Source organism: Gorilla gorilla, chromosome 9, assembly GCF_029281585.2.
Source record: "Gorilla gorilla gorilla isolate KB3781 chromosome 9, NHGRI_mGorGor1-v2.1_pri, whole genome shotgun sequence".
In the NCBI taxonomy this organism is placed as follows: Eukaryota; Metazoa; Chordata; class Mammalia; order Primates; family Hominidae; genus Gorilla; species Gorilla gorilla.
In genome coordinates, this window is record NC_073233.2 from 134,048,953 (window position 1) to 134,069,025 (window position 20,073).

Consider the following 20,073-nt stretch of genomic DNA (forward strand, 5'->3'; position numbering starts at 1 on the left):
GTCATGGGCATGAGGGTGTAGCTTAGCTGGAAGTGGGGAGTGTGCAGAGGGAGGAGGGAAGACAGCATTGGATAGCCACAGGTAGCCATGGGAAATCCCAACCAATGTGCATGCATCTACTGGAGAAAAGAGGACCCACGAAGCAGACTGAAAAGAATCTTAGAAAGTTGTAGAAGAGATCCAGGAAAGAGCAGTGTCACGCAGCACGAAGGGGCAAAGCATGTCAGGACTGCGGGGAAAGTCAATGATGTCAAACACTGCTGACAAGTCCAGTAAGGAAAAGACTGAAATGTGACTACAGGTGGTCCCTGATGACTTCACAGAGGGCATTTCTTTCTTTCTTTTTTTTTTTTTTTTTTTTTGAGATGGAGTCTCACTCTGTCACCCAGGCTGGAGTGCAATGGCGCAATCTCAGCTCACTGCAACCTCCGCCTCCCAGGTTCAAGTGATTCTTCCACCTCAGCCTCCCGAGTAGCTGGGATTACAGGCACCTGCCGTCATGCCCAGCTAATTTTTATATTTTTGTAGAGATGTGTTTTCACTCTGTTGGCCAGGCTGGTCTTGAACTCCTGACATCAGGTGATCCGCCCAACTCGGCCTCCCAAAGTGCTGGGATGACAGGCGTGAGCCACCGTGCCTGACCCACGGAGGGCATTTCTGTGATGACAGTGCATGCCAGGCTACAATGCGTTGTGGAGTCAATGTGACATGAAGGGAGAAAAAACAGGGGACACTTACGAGAGGCTTGACTAAAAGAGAAGACATGAGGGGTCATAGAGACTTCAGGTGGAAGGAAGGTTTCATTTTGTTTTTTAGTACGGGAAATACTTGAATGAGTGTATTGCTAAGGAGAGGTGGAGCTTAAAGATTCAGAAAAATCTCAGGACGAAAGAGAGGATCTTAGAGCAAGGTCCGGGAGGACACAGGAAGAAATGGGATCCCGATGACATGTCCCTCTTCCTGAAACATTCTTAGCTCACATCAGCGGAAACAGACTCTGAGACTCTGAGGTTTTCATGAAGGAGGATTACTGGGGGAAGATCTGAGGAACCAGCCCTGACAGGGAGCCCTCATGGAAAAGGAGGGTGGCTGAGGTATGGAGGTTTGTAGAGCGTCACAGGCAATGGAGGAAATTCTTTCCTGATGGACTCCTTTTTCTTTTCAAAATAAGAAATTGTTGAAAAAAAGTGCTCAAGATCTCCAGAAGAGTGGAAAAGGCCTGGAATGACCTTAGATGACAGTAGGAATCACAAGCTGGGATTAGTTTGTACCCTGGAGGGTGCAACAAAGATCAGATGCCATAAATCTGTGGTGTTACCATCTTTTAGGCTGAGTGATTTTTCCCTAGTCGGGCTCTGCATCCCAGAAATACAAGCAGAAGAGGAGGCTGAGGGTGAGGTTAACCTAAGGCACATTTCTGGGCTTCTGGCCTACTCTCTACTCCTGCTGGGCGCCTGTCTCCAGCTGGGACGAAGGGAAGAGCCTGCAGGTCATGCCTCTACTTGAAGCTTCCTTCTGTCTCTCAGGGTTGCTATTTATTATGTCTTGGCCAGTGCACCAATCCAAAAGTTGAAAAAAAGCAGAGTACACATCAAACCATTCCCAGAATCAAACTCTAGGATGATTTAAAGATCAGTGAGTCAGATACATGTGGATTAGATTTTCCTCTAACTACATACTTGGTTAGAAAATCCTAGCCTGGGACTTGGAAGTGATGGGTCCTGTTTGGGACACCCAAGTTGCTATAAAGGGGTACAACGTGTGTTCAGTTCCAGTCCCTGGATCATCAGGCAAGGTCTGAAAACCTCTGTTTGAGACGGCATAAATTCCCAGGACTGCAGACCACTGGACCAAACTTCTAGGAGGCAAGACTTGTGGACCCTGGTGAGAACCCAAGCCAAACCTTTCATGGGGCCAGTCTTGGGAGAAACTGGCCCTGCTTGGCTGGCTTCTGCTACCGTCACTCATCCTTTCTAAGTGAGGGCAGCCTTGAGGCCACAAAACAAAGGCCAAAATGGCTTCAAGGACAGTAAGCTCAAGGTAAGTTTGGATAACTTCTTTAGATCAAAAAAGAGGAACCCCAGGTTAGAAGGCAGCTAATTTTCTGGAATAAATGAGTTTGCAAATATAAAAGTATGGAGAAGAAAAAGAGCAGCATTTTGTCAGGGACAGAAAAAAAAAAAAGAGTCAAAAGACCCCAGTCTTCACTCTGGTTCTGTAATTTTAAGGAAGTCACTATCCCCTTGAGGTTTTGGCACCCTCTGCTGAAAATGTAAAGGTTTGGATTCGATGATGACTCATCTTTTATTTCTGATCTTACTTATCTAGTTTTATGTCCTTTATGCTCAATTTAAGCTCTTCCATGCTCTGCATTTCCCATATCCATTTTTCTTCTTCCCAAGGGGCATGAAAGTATTTGGTGAGCTAAAAGATGTTGGCTTTCTCTTCCTGTTTCTTGCTCAAACCCCAGTTGGTTCTCCAAGCTGTCATTAAACCATCCATCCATTCATTCATTCATTCATTGATACCAGTTTCCCTCCACCACTCTAACTGGAGCTGAGCAATTAGACACATGGTAACCTTGTGCGCAAGAAGTTAAGAAGTCTACCAGGGACTCCAGAGGCCAAAAAATTGGGCAAAAATTAGGCAAGGGGCAGGCCCACTTAGACCCCATGCTTCTTCCTCATCAGTTAGCAAAGGGAGAGGTCTCTTTTTCCAGCCCTCTCTCCCTCTGCTCATACCTTGGTGAAAGGAAATAATGACCCACAATGTGACCCCATGCCGAGGACGGAGAGGGGAGAGAGATACGCAAGGGTGATGAGGCTTTGTGTCAGGTGGCAGTAGCTGGCAGCTCTCCACGCCTTGATCCCAAGGCCACATTCTCTGGTGGGATGGGAGCCAGGAAGAGATCCTTGAAATGGAACACTGGAGTGCTCAGAATGGACCAGGCTCCACAACAGCTGCCCTGCAGATGGGGAAGAGCATTTGAATCTTGAGTTTATATTTCTAGAAAAACTCCCCCTCCCACTCTCCCTTGCTGTATTATGGGTTTTTTTTTTGTGAGGTTTAGAAAAATAAACAGAATCTAACCATAACTGTCTGAAAGTGCTAAATTACCAAGAAAGACGTAACAGATTAGCAGTGCAAACTGAGCCTGGGTGGGAGACAGCCAGCACACGAGGGATCCGAGAACGACCCATAGGGTGGTGGTTTCTCTGCTCTTCCTCCTCCCGCAGAACGAGCTGTCTTCACACACTGCTGCCTCTCTGGTGGAGCTGAAGGCTGAGCTGCATTGTCCAGAGAGCCTGAGGTTTAGAAATGGGGTACCATGTCCACTTTCAAACCAGCAACACCCCCAGACTTGAAAAGATCTGGCTCATGCCATCAAGTCCATCTCTGGCTCTCAGGTAGGACTGCTCCTGTCACCCTGGTTGGAGGTGAAACTCTTTTCTGTTTCTAGAGACAACCTTCTCAGATGAACCTGGAGGGCATTACGTTAAGTGAAATAAGCCAGGCATAGAAAGATAAAGACTGCGTGATGTCACTTATATGTGGAATGTAAGAAAGTCCAACTCATAGAAACAGAGTAAAATGGTGGATCCCAGAGGCTGTTGGGTTGGAGGATTGAGGAGATATTGATCAAAGAACACAAAACTTCAGTTAGACAGGAGGAATATGTTCAGGAGACCTATTGTACATCAGGGCAACTACAGTTCAAAACAATATATCTTATATTTTAAAATTGCTCAGAGAGTAGATTTTACATGTTCTTAACCACCATTAAATAAGGATGTGAAATAATACATATGTTCAATAGTTTGAATTAACCATGCTGGCCTGTATACATATATCAAAACATGATGTTATATGCCATAAATAGGCACAAGTTTTACTTGTCAATTTTTTTAAAAATAAGCTTTTAAAAAGAAACAGCCTTCTTTATCTTTTCCCCAGGAATCTGGGAAGGTGTTTAGGTGAGTAATGATTCAAAACTCCCAGAATGTGGGAATCGAAAGGATCTTAGAATACGGCCCCCATCCTTCACTTTACAAATAAATGAACTGAGGTTCACAGGGAGGAAGCAACTTGCCCAAGATCCCCCAGCTGGTGAGTGGCAGAGCTGGGACTAGAACCCGGGTCTCCTGAATCCCTGCAGATGCACATTCTGTAGCAGCTACTTCCAGGCCTTCCATCCAATTGCCCAATTCCCCTTTCCTCATTATTTTTCACTGGGTTGTGTCCAGTGAATTTATATGCTTTTGGCCAATCTGCAACTATAGCTTCTGTGATTTTGAAGTTCTCATATCTTAACCTTAAGGTCTTCTCAGAGATCGAGACCATCCTGGCTAACACAGTGAAATACCGTCTCTACTAAAAATACAAAAAATTAGCTGGGTGTGGTGGCTGGCGCCTGTAGTCCCAGATACTCGGGAGGCTGAGGCAGGAGAATGGTGTGAACCCGGGAGGCGGAGCTTGCAGTGAGCTGAGATCGCCTCACTGCACTCTGGCCTGGGTGAAAGAGCGAGACTCCATCTCAAAAAAAAAAAGGTCTCCTCAGTTAAAGTCAGTAGCTTACCTTTCTTGAGCCCCTGCTATTTGTCAGCCACCAGGAACTCAAAGGTGAAAAAGGCACAGTGCCTGTCTTTAAACACTGATGGCCAGGAGCAGTGGCTCACACTTGTAATCCCAGCACTTTGGGAGGCCAAGGTGGCCAGATACCTGAGGTCAGGAGTTCAAGACCAGCCTGGCCAACATGGTGAAACCCCATCTCTACTAACAATACAAAAATTAGCCGGGCATGGTGGTGCATACCTGTAATCCCAGCTACTCAGGAGGCTGAGGCAGGAGAATCACTTGAACTCGGGAGGCAGAGGTTGCAGTGAGCCGAGATTGCACCATTGCACTCCAGCCTGGGCAACAGAGCAAGACTCCAACTCAAAAAAAAAAAAAAAAAGATTAACATGAAGCCAGAGGGGAACTCTGGGGTTCTTTCTGACTAACAACCTGAACTCCTTCTGCTAACTCTACCTATTGCCCCACTACATCTTCAGGATGTGTGCGGGATGGGTTAGGAAGTAGAAGTTACCAGGTTAAGCTACGGTCTGTGAGGCACTGTCCTGGGTTCTGGAAGAGAGACCTCCCTACTCTCCAGGAGACATGTGAAAGACCAGCTTCTAGTTTACTAACAGATGCAGGGACAGATAACTGGGATTTGAATTATACCTCCACAATTTACTAGCAATGAGACCACAGGCAAATTATCTAATCTTTCTGGGCCTCAGCCTCTTCTGAAATGAGGATAGTAAAGCCCATCTTATAAGGCTGTTATGAAAATCAAACAAAATATATGAACTCCCTAGTTCATGCCTAGTGCACAGGAGACCTCAAAAATGCTACTTTCTTTCCTTTCTCTTGAATTCTAGTCTTATGTGACTGTGTGTTACCCAGAGCGTCATGATTACCGAAGATTTAAATGTGTATTAGTCTGTTCTCACACTGCTAATAAAGACATACCTGAGACTGGGTAATTTATAAAAGAAAGTAGTTTAATTGACTCACACTTCCATATGGCTGGGGAGGCCTCGCAATCATGGAGGAAGGCAAATGATGAGCAAAGTCACGTCTCACATGGTGGCAGGCAAGAGAGCTTGTGTAGGGGAACTCTGCTTTATAAAACCATCAGATCTTACGAGATTTATTCACTATCATGAGAACAGCACAGGAAAGATCTGTCCTTATGATTCAATTACCTCCCACCAGGATCCTCCCATGACATGTGGGAATTATAAGAGCTACAATTCAAGATGAGATTTGGGTGGAGACACAGTCAAACCATATCCCAGTGCTTTGTGGAGAGACTGTTGCACTGCTATTCTCTTCCAAGCACAGCAAAGGGGGCTGGCTGGCCACCCTCTCCCTTGTAAGTGTGACTTCCCACTTCAAGTCTGCCTGGTGTAGACCCTGATCTTGGCTCAGCACGACAATCCTTCCTTCAGGCTAAACTCTCTCCCTTGGCATCCACCACTGGAAAAGGATGAGCTGCCCTAATCTGAGCCACACTCTATCTCTTTTGAAGAAACAAAAGTGAGAGGAAGCCATGGGGGAGATGCGTTCCTCCTTGATGCATCATAAAAGACACACAGATTTAATGTCAGAAGACAGGCTGGAAAGCCAGCCCTTCCTCCACATCCGTGTCATCCTAGCCTCACTGACCCTCAGTTTCTTGATCTGTGAGAAGGGAACACAAAAGCTGTTTCAGTTAGTTACTGTGAAGATTAAATTTGAAAAGACATACGAATAGTCATAACAAAGAGGAAAGTATTAACACTACGTCGATACCACTATACTATTATTGTCTCTTCTCCTGTTCCCCTGACACATCTCAAGTGAGAGCAGGCCCAGGCCAAATCTGCAGAAATTCAGTTTTATTCTTGCTAAGCAGCAGTCCTACCTGATGCTCTCCAGTCGGTAAGGGCAGGGCCCTCCTCTCTCCACCTGAGCTGTGGGAGGCAGGAGGCAAAAGGCCAGTCCCAGAACGGGAACCACGGAGCTGTCTCCTTCTCCATCTGTCTCTGGGGGAGTGCTCTTGGCAAGGAGCAACCGTTCCAAAGGCAAATGTCCAAGGTGAAATCCATCATGGGGCCCTGGACTGGGATAAGATAGAAGAAAGTAAATCAAGCCTCTCTGAGATAAGAAGACACAGCCTGGAGCATTTAAAAAATGCAACTCTACCAGCTGCCCACTTTTGCGAAGTTTTAAGGCAGAGGGCTATGCTAGGTAAGAAGGAACCCAGACCCCATCTCCCTATTTAAAAAGTGGGAGGAGCCCCGATGTGGGGCTTCTCTCTTCTCTCTCCCTCTTACTGCAAGTCTCAGCCAGAGAGGAGCAAAAGGCATTTTTAATGAATCTCTCTCAGCAAAGAAACAGGGAAACATGGAGGCCGTCTGTTTGGTATCAGAGATTAAGGACAAGGGTTCTAGGGTCAGGCATTCTGGGTTCTAATCCTGACTTTTACACTATACGTGTAGTCTTAAACAATCTACTTAATCTCTATGAACCACAGTTTCCAACAGGGATAATATTACGCTATCTTATAGAACTGTTTTCAAGACTAAATATGGGATAATTTTTATAGAGCATTTACTACAGTGGCACACAGAAAGTGTGTAATCAATAGTGTTATGGCTATTTACAAGATCTGTAAGAGATTGGGGAAGTCATACCTCTCTAACTACCTTTTATCCCATTTGTATAGTCATCTCTTTAAATTCTCTGAATGGTATTCCCCAAAACAAATCTGGTAGCATCAGTCTTGTGTGTTGAATGCTATTGAACAGTGGACATTTTTCTTGCCATTATGTCCCATTTGTAACCTATGACCACACCTGTTCCACTCACCACGTCTCCAAAAATTTGTACGTTTAAGTGCATGTCTGACCGGCTGAGGCTGGAACATCTACAAAGAGATGTTTTGACCACACTCAGGTCACGAAGGGAAGAAAATCATTAACAGACACCTGGAGTCTGAAGATAGACATGTGGGGAGGCAAGGGAATAATGTCTTAGGCAGGAGGTCCCTCAGTCAGAGGAGAGGACTCTGTATCTGAAAGAAGACCTTCATATCCCTCAAAGTCCTCCTTACCTTATCTTCATCTTTCTCTCTCTTCATTACCAATAAGCCACACATGTTTTCCATGTGCCTGGGCTTGGCGTGTGATGGGAGATGTTTATATCTTGGTCCCCAATCTAAAGCTATCAACAGGATGGGCACAGTGCACAGTGGCTTACGCCTGTAATCCCAGCACTTTGGGAGGCCGAGGCAGGTGGATCATCTGAGGTCAGGAGTTCGAGACCAGCCTGGCCAACATGGCAAAACCCTGTCTCTATTAAAAATACAAAAATTAGCCTGGCATGGTGGTGGGCACCTGTAATCCCAGCTACTCGAGAGGCTGGGGCAGGAGAATCCCCTGAACCTGGGAGGCAGAGGTTGCAGTGAGCAGAGATTGCACCACTGCACTCCAGCCTGGGTGACAGAGCAAGACTCCATCTTAAAAACAAAACGAAACAAAAAATAAATAAAAATAAAGCTAGCAACAGTCTAATCAGAGAGGGAACTGAGAAACCTGGGATGTCTCAGGGAGTCTGGGAACCTGGCCTTCTTAGGATGGAACCCACTGTAGACGGGAGATGGGTTCATGGCAAGGAAAGGGAAGCAAATACTCAAGGGCCCTGGAAGGGAGGCAGAAGCCTGTGGCTGCGGCAGCAGTCAGTGGAGGAGGCTTTACGGCTTCCTGAGCAAGGAATCGCATGATGAACATGTGAACATGGTGTGTGGGGTGGGTGGGCCAGACCAGAAGCCCTTGCGAGAGAATGAAGGAGCACAAGACCCAGCTTTGACCTTGGCTCAGCCACACACCAGCTGTGTGAGTGACACTGGGCAAGTCGCTTAACCTCTCTCCTGGTTTCTCACTTAGAATAATAAAGCCTGACTTCCAGGTTTGTCATGAAGCTGCAAGGTGACATATGGAAGGTTGCTTTGTGCAAATGTATGTGTTCTAGTGACTGGAGTGGTGTGCTGGGGAAATGAGCACTGCAGGAAGGGAGGCCACCTGGGGACAAGTGGGGCTGTATGGCCAGGCAGGCCTGTGGGGACAAGGGCAGCATGGAGTGGGGGAAGCACTTGAACCTTCTTCTACTGTGTGGCTCTCCTCCTGCTGTCCACGGGTTCTAGGGGCTGCATAGAAAGAGTCCCATGGACTTAAACCCTCTCTTGCCTTAAAACCCACAGTAAGAGGCAGATAGCTGAGAAGATCAGGGAGTGACAGAACATGAGTGGATATACAAATAGACAAGATTAACTATTCCCACTGTATACACAAGAGGCTTTGCTAACACTCGGCCAATTAGAAAACTAATCTAAACAGCCACTGGCTTACATTCTCCTAGGAGCTCTCCAACAGCTGTTCGCTTGCACTTGCCGCTGCTCCCAGCAAGTGCCCTGAGGCTTCTCCTTGGGTCTGGCCCTCACTTGAGCCTCAAGGGCTCCTCAAGAGCAAAGGATTGTGTCGCTTTCCTTTCCTTTCCCTGAACTCCCTCTCGGGTCCTGCTGCTGTTATTACAGGGGGCTCCCTCCATGTCACTGCCTCTGAGAAGTCTTCCACCGTACCCCTAAACAGAGGGACCATTACAGCACTTTTCGGGTTAGACTGCCATTCATCTGGGAGGCATGTACATGAAGAGAGTAAGAGCAAAGCCTTTGAAGTCTGATAAATCGGAGTTAAAAACTCCTAGATCTCTCACTGTCGTGCTCTCTCTGATACCCTGTTCCCTCGCCTAAAAAGAGGATAATAATGATACCTACTTAGGAATTAAAAGCAGGCTAGGCGCGGTGGCTCACACCTGTTATCCCAGCACTTTGGGAAGCCGAGGTGGGTGGATCACTTGAGGTCAGGCATTCAAGACTAACCTGACCACTATGGTGAAACCCCATCTCTACTAAAAATACAAAAACTTAGCCGGGCATGATGGCGGGTGCCTGTAATCCCAGCCACTCGGGAGGCCGAAGCAGGAGAATCACTTGAACCACTGCATACCAGCCTGGGCAACAGAGCGAGATTCCATCTCAAAAAAAAAAAAAAGGGAACTAAAAGCAAATATGTATATACAGGTGTATATGTGTGTGTGTGTGTGTGTGTGTGTGTGTGTGTGTGTGATACCCCTCTATTTAGATAAGCAAATATATATATTTTATATATATATATGACAAGCTAGTACAGCCCCTGCATACTCTAAGTATTCAATGCATTGCTTTTGCCATTATTATTACTATTGTACTGCTACTACTATTATAATTGTCATTATTGCTGTCTCTGAGTTACCTGAAGGCCAAAAACAACTTTGACTTGGGGGCAAGTAGCCTCTAACATGGTCCCTGATGGTCTCTGTCTCCCAGCCTCCACACCTTGTGTAAAGCCCTCCCCTGGAGTGTGGGTGGAACCTGGGACTTGCTTCTAATCCACAGAATATGGCAAAGGCAATGGGATGTCACTTCCTTCCTCAGGTTTCAAAAGACTGTGACTTCCGTTCTGCTGGCTGACCCTCTCTCCAGCCTTCTCAGCTTGCATATCTCCATGAAGCAAGCTGCCATGTTGGCAAGACCTACGTGGCAAGGATTTGAGAGCATCCTCTGGCCAGCAGCAAGCTAGAAACCGAGGCCCTCAGTCCAACAACCATCAAGGGACTGAATTCTGCCAACAAACACGTGAACTTGGATGTGGATCCTTCCCCAGGTGAGCCTTCAGACGAAATGCCAACCCTGGCCAAAATTTTGGTTACAGCCTTGTGAGAGATTCTAAAGAAAGGACCTGGCTAAGTTGTGCCCTGGCTCTTGGCCCACAGAAACTGTGAGATAATAAAAGTGTGTTGTTTTAAACCATGATGTATTATGGATTTGTGACACAGAAATAGATAGCTAATACAACCTCTCTGTCTTCCTAGCCCAGCATTTGGCATATGGAGTGGAAGTCAAGTGTCAGTTGAGTGTATGAATGAATGAATGGTGATGGTAACAGGTAAACTCATCAGGACCTAAGAAAGGCCTAGACAGGCTAGATCCAAAGAGAGAGCTCTTTCCCAGCACCCACTGCCTGTATCTTCTGTCTTCTCTCCCTCACGACCCTAGGTCCCTCCTCCCTTCCCCAGTCCTCAGGACCTTGCTCTCCTCTTGGTTCCTGCATTTACTCATTCTCTCTGAATTTTTATTTTCCTCCTTAAAAAATAAAAAATCCAGCTCTCTCTCAAATATCTGCCTCTGGTGAACTGGAATAGTTTTTGGTGGAAAGCAGTCTTGTCCAGAAAGGCTCTTACCCACCCTGCTCAGGAATGTGGTTGCTGCAGATATTAAAACAGACCTGCAGGCATCTGCAGTGAGTGGGGAGCTCGTGCCAGCAATGACCTCAGCCTGCACAGCAGGGCTCTTACCTAGGACAAGCTGCTGCATTGAGCTGGATCACAACAGACCTTCTCCAAACTCTTCCCCTTCCAGGTATCCCAGGCTGCGCTCTCTAGTTTAATGCCTGAGACACACCTTTCCACCCAAGCCTGGTATCAAAAGTCAAGGGTGGTGCCACCAGGCCTGCGAGGGAGGATGCTGTGGGTCCCACTGTCCCTTCACATTCAAGTGGCTTTGGCTAAAGAATGTGGGCCTCACACTGGCAGCCCTCTTTCCTGTCCTGTTCTCCTGACTCCATGCCTCCCACTCCTGACAGCTCCAAGGGATCCTGTTCAGGTTGAGAGGTATCAGGCTTCATTTCTTCCGCAAGAGGCACCCTCCCAGGGAAGGCCAGGATTCTCAGGGCAGAAACTGGAGCCTGGGACCCCTCATGGTAAGGCTCCCCATTGTGTGGCTGAGCTTGCATTCAGGCTTAGATCTTTCCCTGCTTAATTCAGCTCCCGTTGTTGAATCCGAAGCTGGCTAAGATGAAGTAGCAACTCGTGTCAATTTTCAGATTTCCCTCTTCCACTGGGAAACTCAGAGAACTAGGAGTATCCCAGCCATAATCAATTCCAGCCTCCAAACTCAGAAACCTATCCTAGGATCATCCCAGTAATTACCACAACAGCTAACGTTTGCCTAACACATTCTTGTATGCAAAGTACTTCTACACATGCTATTTCTCATAAGAATCCTACAATATTTTTAGCCCCATTTAACAGAGGAATAAATTGTGGCTCAGAGATAGTAAGCAGAATTTTCCCAGTTACGTAGTGAGCAAGTGGTAGAAGGGGAACCTAAACCAAGGTCTATTGACTCATACATAGTCCAGTCTTCTTTCCACTACTCCCAAATCTGTAAGGCTCATTTTCCTGTAACTTTGCATTTCGTTTGTAAGTTGATCACTTTGTACTTACATATACCCATTATATTGTCCAATTCCTGCTCCTTCCTCCTTAGTCTTCACCCATGCCAGCCTCTGGAGGGCTGGGTCAAGTAGCTTTATGCAGATCAGCAATGGATTGACCACTGGCCTTCAAGTCTGGAGATCCAGGTTTTAAGCTCTGGCTCTGCCACTAATGAGGGGTGTGACTTTGAGTCAGTTACCTCACTTTTCTACCTTACTTTTGCAATGTGAAGGTGATAAATTGCGTGATCACTGGAGTCACTTCCAGCTCTAGAACTATGATTCTTTGATGTAATTCCTGGTTGGGCTCCCTCTTGGGGAGGAACAATTTTTCAAGACAATGGCAAATTCACTCTTGCACTATGAATGCCATCCGGAGCTTGGGCTGAGAAGGGTGAGCATTTAGCTAACTGCTCCAGTGATGATAGGAAGACCCTGTCCCCCACCTCTGCCTGAACAGGTCCCTTCATTCCTGGCTTCTTTTATCTGTCCTTCCACAACACGTTGTGACCTCTTTTGGGTAGGATTGTAAGCTCCCAAAGGCCTCTGTCCTTGATCCTCTTTGACCAATGATTATTGCCCAACCCGGTACCAGACAGGCTGGCACTTCCCTGATCTCCTCAGGATGTCTGTGAGCCCAGGATGAAGGTTATTCACAATCCCCAGTGCTAGGGAGACCCAGGGGGCCCTGCAGCTGCTCCCGGCTGTCTGGCTGAACAATGCCGATTCTGTCAGGTCTCCCGGCTGAGCCTTCTTGCAGAGGGTATTCGGGTTGCAGTATTAACTGGAGGCATCTCAGCTGCTTCCTGTTCCTTGGGTCTCAGCACAGATTCCTGAGTGAAGACAGTCAGTCCGGCTTTGCATCTGACCCAAGCCCCCAGCAGTTGGGGTTGGGGGCAGGAAAGATGAAAGAGCTTCGCCATCATCTCAAAGCAAGGAGTCAAACCTCCTCAGCTGGAAGGGGCCCCAAGGACCAAGTGCCCGTTAGACACTGCTCCCAGACATGTCAACCAGGCACAAGGACAGGAGTGTAGCTCAGTTCTCAATCTTTGGGAAGGTAACTCTGCAGCCTCCTAGGTGACTTCTTTCAGGACAAAAATCTAAGAACAACTCTCCATTCTGCAGCCAAACTACTTGTACAAACTACTGGTATTACTTGTACCAGTGTGAACTCCCCACTTCAGCAAGACACATCCTCCTGCCTATCTCCCCCGCTCAGCTGTCCCCCACAATTACGAAGCATGGCAAATGCTGTCACCACGTTCCTATGTCCTTCCCCATTTCCACAGACACTCCAGTTCTTTTCTGGCATCACATCTCTGCTATAAGACTACTTATCATCTCCCTAAAACTGCTGTAACTGATACCATGAGACTCTAGCTAGGCTATGCATTCTCATTTGTTTTTCTTCCAGATTTCTTTTTTTTTTCTTTTGAGACAGAGTCTCGCTTTGTCATCCAGGCTGGAGGGCAATGATGTGATCTCTGCTTATTGCAACTTCCACCTCCTGGGTTCAAGCTATTCTCATGCCTCAGCCTTCCAAATTGAGCAGCTGAGACTAGAGGTGTGTGCCACCATGCCCGCTAAGTTTTGTATTTTTAGTAGAGACAGGGTTATGTTGGCCAGACTGGTCTCGAACTCCTGACCACTCGCCTCGGCCTCCCAAAGTGCTGGAATTACAGGCATGAGCCATCACACCTGGCCTTTCCCCAGATTTCTAAATATTCCATGCTTACCTGACAATTTTTGCCAATGTAGTGACCTTGGCATATTCCTTCTCTCTCTCTCTCTTTTTTTTTTTTTTTTTGCTTATGGTAGTGTCTCTCAAACCTACTCTGTAAACTGGGAGTTCCTCCACTGTACAGACAAAGTCTCCTCCCTCCCTCTGAACTGTTGCTGATGCTTGCTTTCTGATTATTGACCATCAGGAAGTCCCACCTGAGAACTAACGCTCTGCCTACAGTTGAATCCCATTTCCTGTTTGGTTGGAGCCTGGAAATGTGATAAGGCTTTGGCCAGCTGCCACTATATTAGCTGGTCCCCAAGGCCAATTTGGGGATATAAAGGAGAAAATGACTCCTATTACTTAAATAGTGTTTCAGAAATGCCCCAGAGTAGAAACAATGGTCCTTGCTGCACCCGGATCCACTGTAACCCTCTTCTTTTGCACCCAGCATCCTGGCCTGCCAGACGGCAGTTCTAGTAAGACATACTATGTAATGAGGAACGTAACTCAAGGCCGGTCACACCAGAGACTTGTGGAAGGGCAGCCGCCAGGCAGGGGACACAGAGGCTCAGCAGAGGAAGACTCCAGTCAGGTGGCCAGCTCCGTCCTCTGCTATCTCTACAAACGGGCTAGTTTCTTTAAGATTTTTTTCCTTGAGTCCTAATGAAAAACAAGTTGGAACCATGATTGGGGGCGGGGGTGGGGGCTGCAGGCCAGAGTTTATAGGCACTTGCAATTTCTTAACGGCTCCCTCCTCACCCATTCCTCTGCATTTTTCCCTTTTATTAACGTGGCATCTTTCCCAGGACACTTTATGGGACCGTGTGTTTTCACTTATGCCCTGATTAGGGTTGACTGTGTCTCTCTCTATGAAGAGCCCTCAGATCTCACTCAAGGCCTCCCCTGCAGCCCCTGCAAGGGTGCAGGCCATTCTTTCGCGGCAGGGCTCCTGGGCTAATCTCTTAACCTGTCCCCAAGGGCTCCACTGCGTTTTCTACCACACAAGGCACTCTTCTGCCTTAGGGTCGCACTTCATTTGGACCCCAAATAAGACACCCCAGTTGGCTTACTCAACTCTGAAGTGACTCCTGGCACCTGCCCCCAAATTAAATCTGCCCCAGAGGATGAAGAGGAAGATTAGCCACACTGAAGATTTTCTTTTTCTTTTTTTTTTTTGAGACAGAGTTTCACTCTTGTTGCCCAGGCTGGAGTGCAATGGCACAATCTCGGCCCACTACAACCTCCACTTCCTGGGTTCAAGCGATTATCCTGCCTCAGCCTCCCTAGTAGCTGGGATTACAGGCATGTGCCACCACGCCTGGCTATTTTGTATTTCTAGTAGAGACGGGTTTCTCCATGTTGGTCAGACTGGTCTTGAACTCCCTACCTTAGGTTATCCACCCGCCTTGGCCTCCCAAAGTGCTGGGATTACAGGCGTGAGCCACGGCGCCTGGTCTGAAGATTTTCAAAGGAATGTGCTGTGAGCCCTGAAGGCCATTGCCCAAGAGGAGGCTCTGAAAATGTTTTGAGCAATAGCAGCTCTGATAGAACACAGCTTTCCAAGGGGCCCGCTTTCAAAGGCACGGCACGCTTTTCAGAGAGTCAAGCTTTGGCGTGTTTATTGAAAAAGACACCCATGCTGCTTTCAGGAACGCTGCGCTCTTAGCTCTTCTTTTCTCTTTAACCCAATTCCAAGAAGGGCTGGGACCGAGGTTTGGAGCTTACTTGCTCTCCTTCAGCCCCGTTTTAGAAATGTTTCCACCTACCCGTCTCCTGTTATCTGGGAGATTGCTCCGTTTCACTCAGACATGAAGCAGCAGGCTTGGTGGCAGCCCTGTGATCTTTGAAAGCATGCCCTCTGGGAGTAGCAGTTTCTTCTTCTGTAGAATGGGGAAAGTAATACATATTCTGCAAGGCTGTGAGAATGAACTGGAGTGATGTCTGCAAGAGGCCTGGCATGCTAAAGGCCTTCAGTAAATGGTAGGGATTTTTGTTATTAATACGATTACCAATATTAAGCAATTAGCCAATATATATTGACCTCTTTGAGAATCTGCTTTTGTTCCCTGGTCCCTCCTCTTGTTCATCCAGGCCTTCTCCTACTGCAACCCTTTCCTTCTGGAATGTCTGTGGACAACACAACATCAAACTCCCCATTCCTGGCTCCAGGGCAAGAATCTCTGAGTCCTTTGGGAAGTGCAGTGCTGGGATCATTTTCCTGTTGTCAGCGGCTCTGGAAGAGGCATTAGCCCCACAAGGCTTGATGTGGGAAGTTTTTACAGGTACTGCTCATCTGGTGGGCAGATGTAGCTTTGCAGCAAGATAGAGCTCTGTCTTCCAGATGGGGGGGTGCCTGGGAGTCTTGAGGTAGAACTGGTTCCTCTCTGCTTGGAGCCAGTGTGGGTACACACATGGGCCTGTCGTCTCCTTTAACAGCCCTGGGATCGTTGATCCAAGTTAGCTGGAGTGCCTTTAACCCCTGAAATTCACATCCTGGCAATCAGCTGACCATGCCTCCATCATCTCTGTTCCCCGCAGCCCCGACCTCTGCCATCCCCCAACACACAGACACACACAGTGTTATTTCCAGGGAAGAGGAGGATAGTCCTGGTCAATAGCAGTGGACACACTGGAGGTTTCCCCTCAAGGTAAGAGTGTCATTCATTTGCACATTCTCAAGGAGGTGAAACAGGATGCAGAGGGCTTCTCAAGGTAGGGTTACCCCAGAGCATTTGAGCATTTTCCTAAAGGAAGATGAAGGGAGTAGTAGCCACCAGTGGCTGAGTTCTCCTCCCCTCTACATCCCACTGGTTATCACCAATCCCTAATTTTCCACTGCAAAGCCCTAGCTCTGCCTTGATAGAGTGGGGATGTGCCTGGGCCATTAGTAGCCATTGTCCACTCTTTTATTGCTTGGGCTTTTTAGGGGGACCTTTATGCGAAGATGCTCCCAACCTCATCACATCTGGGACCTTTTTGCGAAGATGCTCCCAACCTCATCACATCTGGGACCTTTTTGCGAAGATGCTCCCAACCTCATCACATCTGGCCAAAGTGCTTTTAGTCACAAGCGGCAGAACTCAGTTCACAGGAACGCATATGAAAAGTGGATGTAGAGATAACTATGAGGGATATGAGACTTTAATTAAACAAAGTACCCGGCCTCGTCATTCTCTCTCCTCCTGGGCTGTGGTCTCTTAGCTCAGCCTTTCTCTCTTCGTGACTTTGGTTTGCCTATGGTTTTATAACATAGCCCTAACAAGTAAGTCCTCCTTGATCATGACATTTACTTGAGCTCCCTATGACCAAACAGAGTCTGCTTTTTAATTTCTGCTTTTTAATTTCAAACTCTTAAGAGAGAAAAACCGGATGGCTGTTTATTGCCAACACATTGGCTGGCCTTGGGTACTTATTCCTGGTCTAGTTAGCCGCGGCTGAGGAGCAGAGCATGTGGTATGAAACACATATAAGGTAGCAGGGGCTGAAAGTGGGAAACAACTTCTCTGAGAAGCAACCCAAGCTGGTATTCCACCCAAGGTGTGCCTGATGCACCCCCTGTGTGGTTCTGGGATTCACCCGAGGGACAGGTAATAGCCGTCCTCAGTGACTGTCTCGGCAGAGGCTGGGCTTGGAGCTCAAAGGCCAGGGAAGCAGCAGGTCCACTGATGCAGCTGCCACCTCCACAGCATGCTGGGGACATGGTGACATTCTCCTAAGAGCACTTACAGAGACAGTGTCCTGTGAAAGCAGCGCTGGACTGGGAGTTGGCAGTCCTGGCTTGTGATCCAGCTCGGCTGCTAACCCCCATGACCCCGGGGAACTGACCTTCTTCCTCTAGGTCTTAGATTCTCCAGAAGTTAAAAATGAATTTAAAAACCATTATTATTAACAATAATAAACAGCGTTGAATGAAATCATCTCCAGGGTTCTTTTCAATCCCTAAGATTTCCCTAAGCCTCCCCCATCTCCACTTGACAACTTCCCAGAAATGCTTTCAAATGGAGCTCTTTAACCCATAATTTGGTGGGGCCTCTGCCAGCTGCCTCTCTCCCACAACACACCCAGTCCCTGTGATAAGTCCTCCTCAGGGGCTTTCCAGCCTAGACCTGCAGCCATTCAAGAAAGTCCAGGCAGGGCCTTCCCGGGCAACTGATTTCTGAGCTTGTTCGACGGGGAGGAGGGGTCTGAGCATTTGCTGTCTGGCCACGCCAAAGAGGGAAGTCTGGGCCTGAAGACGCATCTACTGGGGGGTTTCCATATTGATGATCAGGGCCTGGGAGGCCAAGAGAAGCTCCAGAAGAAAGGTCAGCAAAATCCCCAGAGAAACGGGGACTATGAGTGGAACAGAGCTGGAGAGGAAGAACGGAAAACACTGTGGGTTCCCGGGACGGGGGCAGGGAGAAGGGAAAGTTTGTGTCTTTTGGCAGGAAATGAATAACATTCAAAGAATATGCAAAATGCCATTCTAATCGGCACCTGTTCCCTTTGGAGCCAGTCACTCGGCCCACGGCATCTGAGGGTGAGTCTGGTTTGGGTCTCCCCAGGGGAGGAATACAGCACATTTAGATCCACTTGAATGATAAGAGAGGCACTGGTCCTAACGGAAGGTACCCTCAGCCTCCATGGCTCCTTCCCAGCCCCAAATGCTCTGTCACAACCCCCCCAGCTCAACCCCAGGCAGATGGCTACAAATTTTGCAGGGGCCTCTGAGCATTCCCTTGGCTAACAGCCACATTCCAGAACAGCATATGTTTCATCTCAAATCCACAAGGTTTGCACTTCCAAGCGGAGCCAAAGAGAAAACCTTGGCCCAGGCTGCAAATTTCTTAGGAGAGGTGGGGGTCAGGGGCGGCCCCCAGGGAGGTTGTAGCTGTTATGTTGAAGAACATTTGAGTTCAAGTTCATGCAAAGCTAGGTCCCAAATATATGACACCCACATTCCTAATTCATAACCCCTCAAAGTACCTACCTGGAGAAGGAGTGAGCAGCGCTGCTTCCTCTTGCTGTCACCCAAATGGCCCTCATGCCACCTGCATGTTCCTCCAGCCCCATACCAGTTCTGCACCTTTGCCTAACTTCATGGCCCTTTTGAATCAGTGATTCACAGCCCAGGGCTGTGTGGAGTCTGGTGGGGGAGGGAAGAAACAGGGTGACTCCTGATCTCACTCTACCCCTTAAAAAATGCCTGGACCTCATCTGTGCTGGCTCCCATCTCCGTGCTCTGAAATTTATTTGGCTACTGAAAGACACCAAGCCTGGAGGAGGGTTTAGGAAGGACAGGGCTGAGCTGGGTGGAAAGGAGGAGTAAGGCAGGGGAAATATGAAGGCATGAGAGCTGGGTGGAAAGGAGGAGTAAGGCAGGGGAAATATGAAGGCATGAGAGCTAGAGGGGGCGGCGGGGCAGAGGTGCAGAAAGGGACACAGAAGGGTCTCAGCTGGGAAGAGGGAGAGGTAAGCTCTCTCCTGGCGGGTGGGGAATGGGGGGACAGTGGGAGTCCTGGTCCTCTGGGGGTTCTGCTCTGTGGTAAGCTAAGGGATTTCTGACAGCAAAGTAAACTGTGGTGTGCTGAGTTTACCCAGCTCCAATAAGCAGTGTTGGAGTGTTTAATGTTTCCTTCCCACTGAATTGGTTGACAGGCACTGAACCGCAGCCAGCCCCTTGCTGTTTCTTGGGGAGGTAGTAGGTGGGGAGGTTAGTACAGGGCTGTCAGGAAAGCTGGCATCGCTGACCACAACCCAGGGTGCGGAGGCTTGGGTGGAAGCCGGGAAGTTCCCCTCACATAGGCCCGAAGTTCCCATCAAGGAGGAGCAGCCTGAAATACAAGTCACCTCCTTATCCCAACCATCCCAGCCCGGCTGGTGCACACCAGCCCTCCTGTGCTCTGCAAAACACAGCCATTTATTTCTCTCGTCATGCTCAGCTTTATTAAATGCCTGCCTAAGGGGCTGCAGCCTCAAACAGCCATGCTTATGCGGATGGATGCAGAGGACAGACACACAGACCACAAAATAAATCAGGAAGACACCAGAGCTCAGCCCCCGAGTACAAAATAAACTATGCCTGGCAGGATGCCCAGCACGAGGTGCTGGTGGGTTTGTGCTAAGCAAGGATGAGTGGGTGGAGGGATAGGGAGAAATAACTTTCTTTTCTCTCAATCCAAGGAGACTCCTGGGAAGAAGCTAAAATGCACAAAGCTCTTAGATGGAATGGAAGAGAAAATTCAGACAGAAGGGATCTCAGGGCGTGGAGTGGACACGAGCACAGGGGAGGGGCAAGAGAAGCAGACGATGGTGCATCCACACAGCGAGTGTGTGTAAAGGGCACGGAACAGCTCAGAAAAAGGACATGGGGAAGGTTGGAGTGGGCTTTGGGCATAGAGCTAGAAGCTGTCCAGGAACTGCAGCAGAGAGCCCTGAGCTACTACTGCATCCTCCCCATCCAACTAG

The 20,073-nt window shown here is 48.1% G+C and overlaps 1 protein-coding gene and 1 long non-coding RNA gene across 2 annotated transcripts; one reads left to right on the plus strand and one right to left on the minus strand.

The window, feature by feature from the left end:
• Positions 1 to 781: 781 nt before the first annotated feature.
• LOC134756483 (uncharacterized) lies at positions 782 to 18,861 on the minus strand. Its single transcript, XM_063693659.1, has 4 exons — positions 18,596 to 18,861; positions 6,452 to 6,649; positions 3,118 to 3,305; positions 782 to 2,965 (listed from the first exon to the last, which is right to left on the minus strand). The coding sequence occupies exons 1-4, from the start codon at positions 18,820 to 18,822 to the stop codon at positions 2,736 to 2,738; spliced, it is 843 nt and encodes a 280-aa protein (XP_063549729.1). The 5' UTR covers positions 18,823 to 18,861; the 3' UTR covers positions 782 to 2,735.
• On the plus strand, positions 1,674 to 17,540 carry LOC134756484 (uncharacterized). The gene is made up of 5 exons (XR_010129221.1): positions 1,674 to 2,040; positions 10,061 to 10,289; positions 15,718 to 15,908; positions 16,165 to 16,274; positions 16,553 to 17,540. It is a non-coding gene; the product is annotated as an uncharacterized lncRNA (long non-coding RNA).
• Positions 18,862 to 20,073: the final 1,212 nt, after the last annotated feature.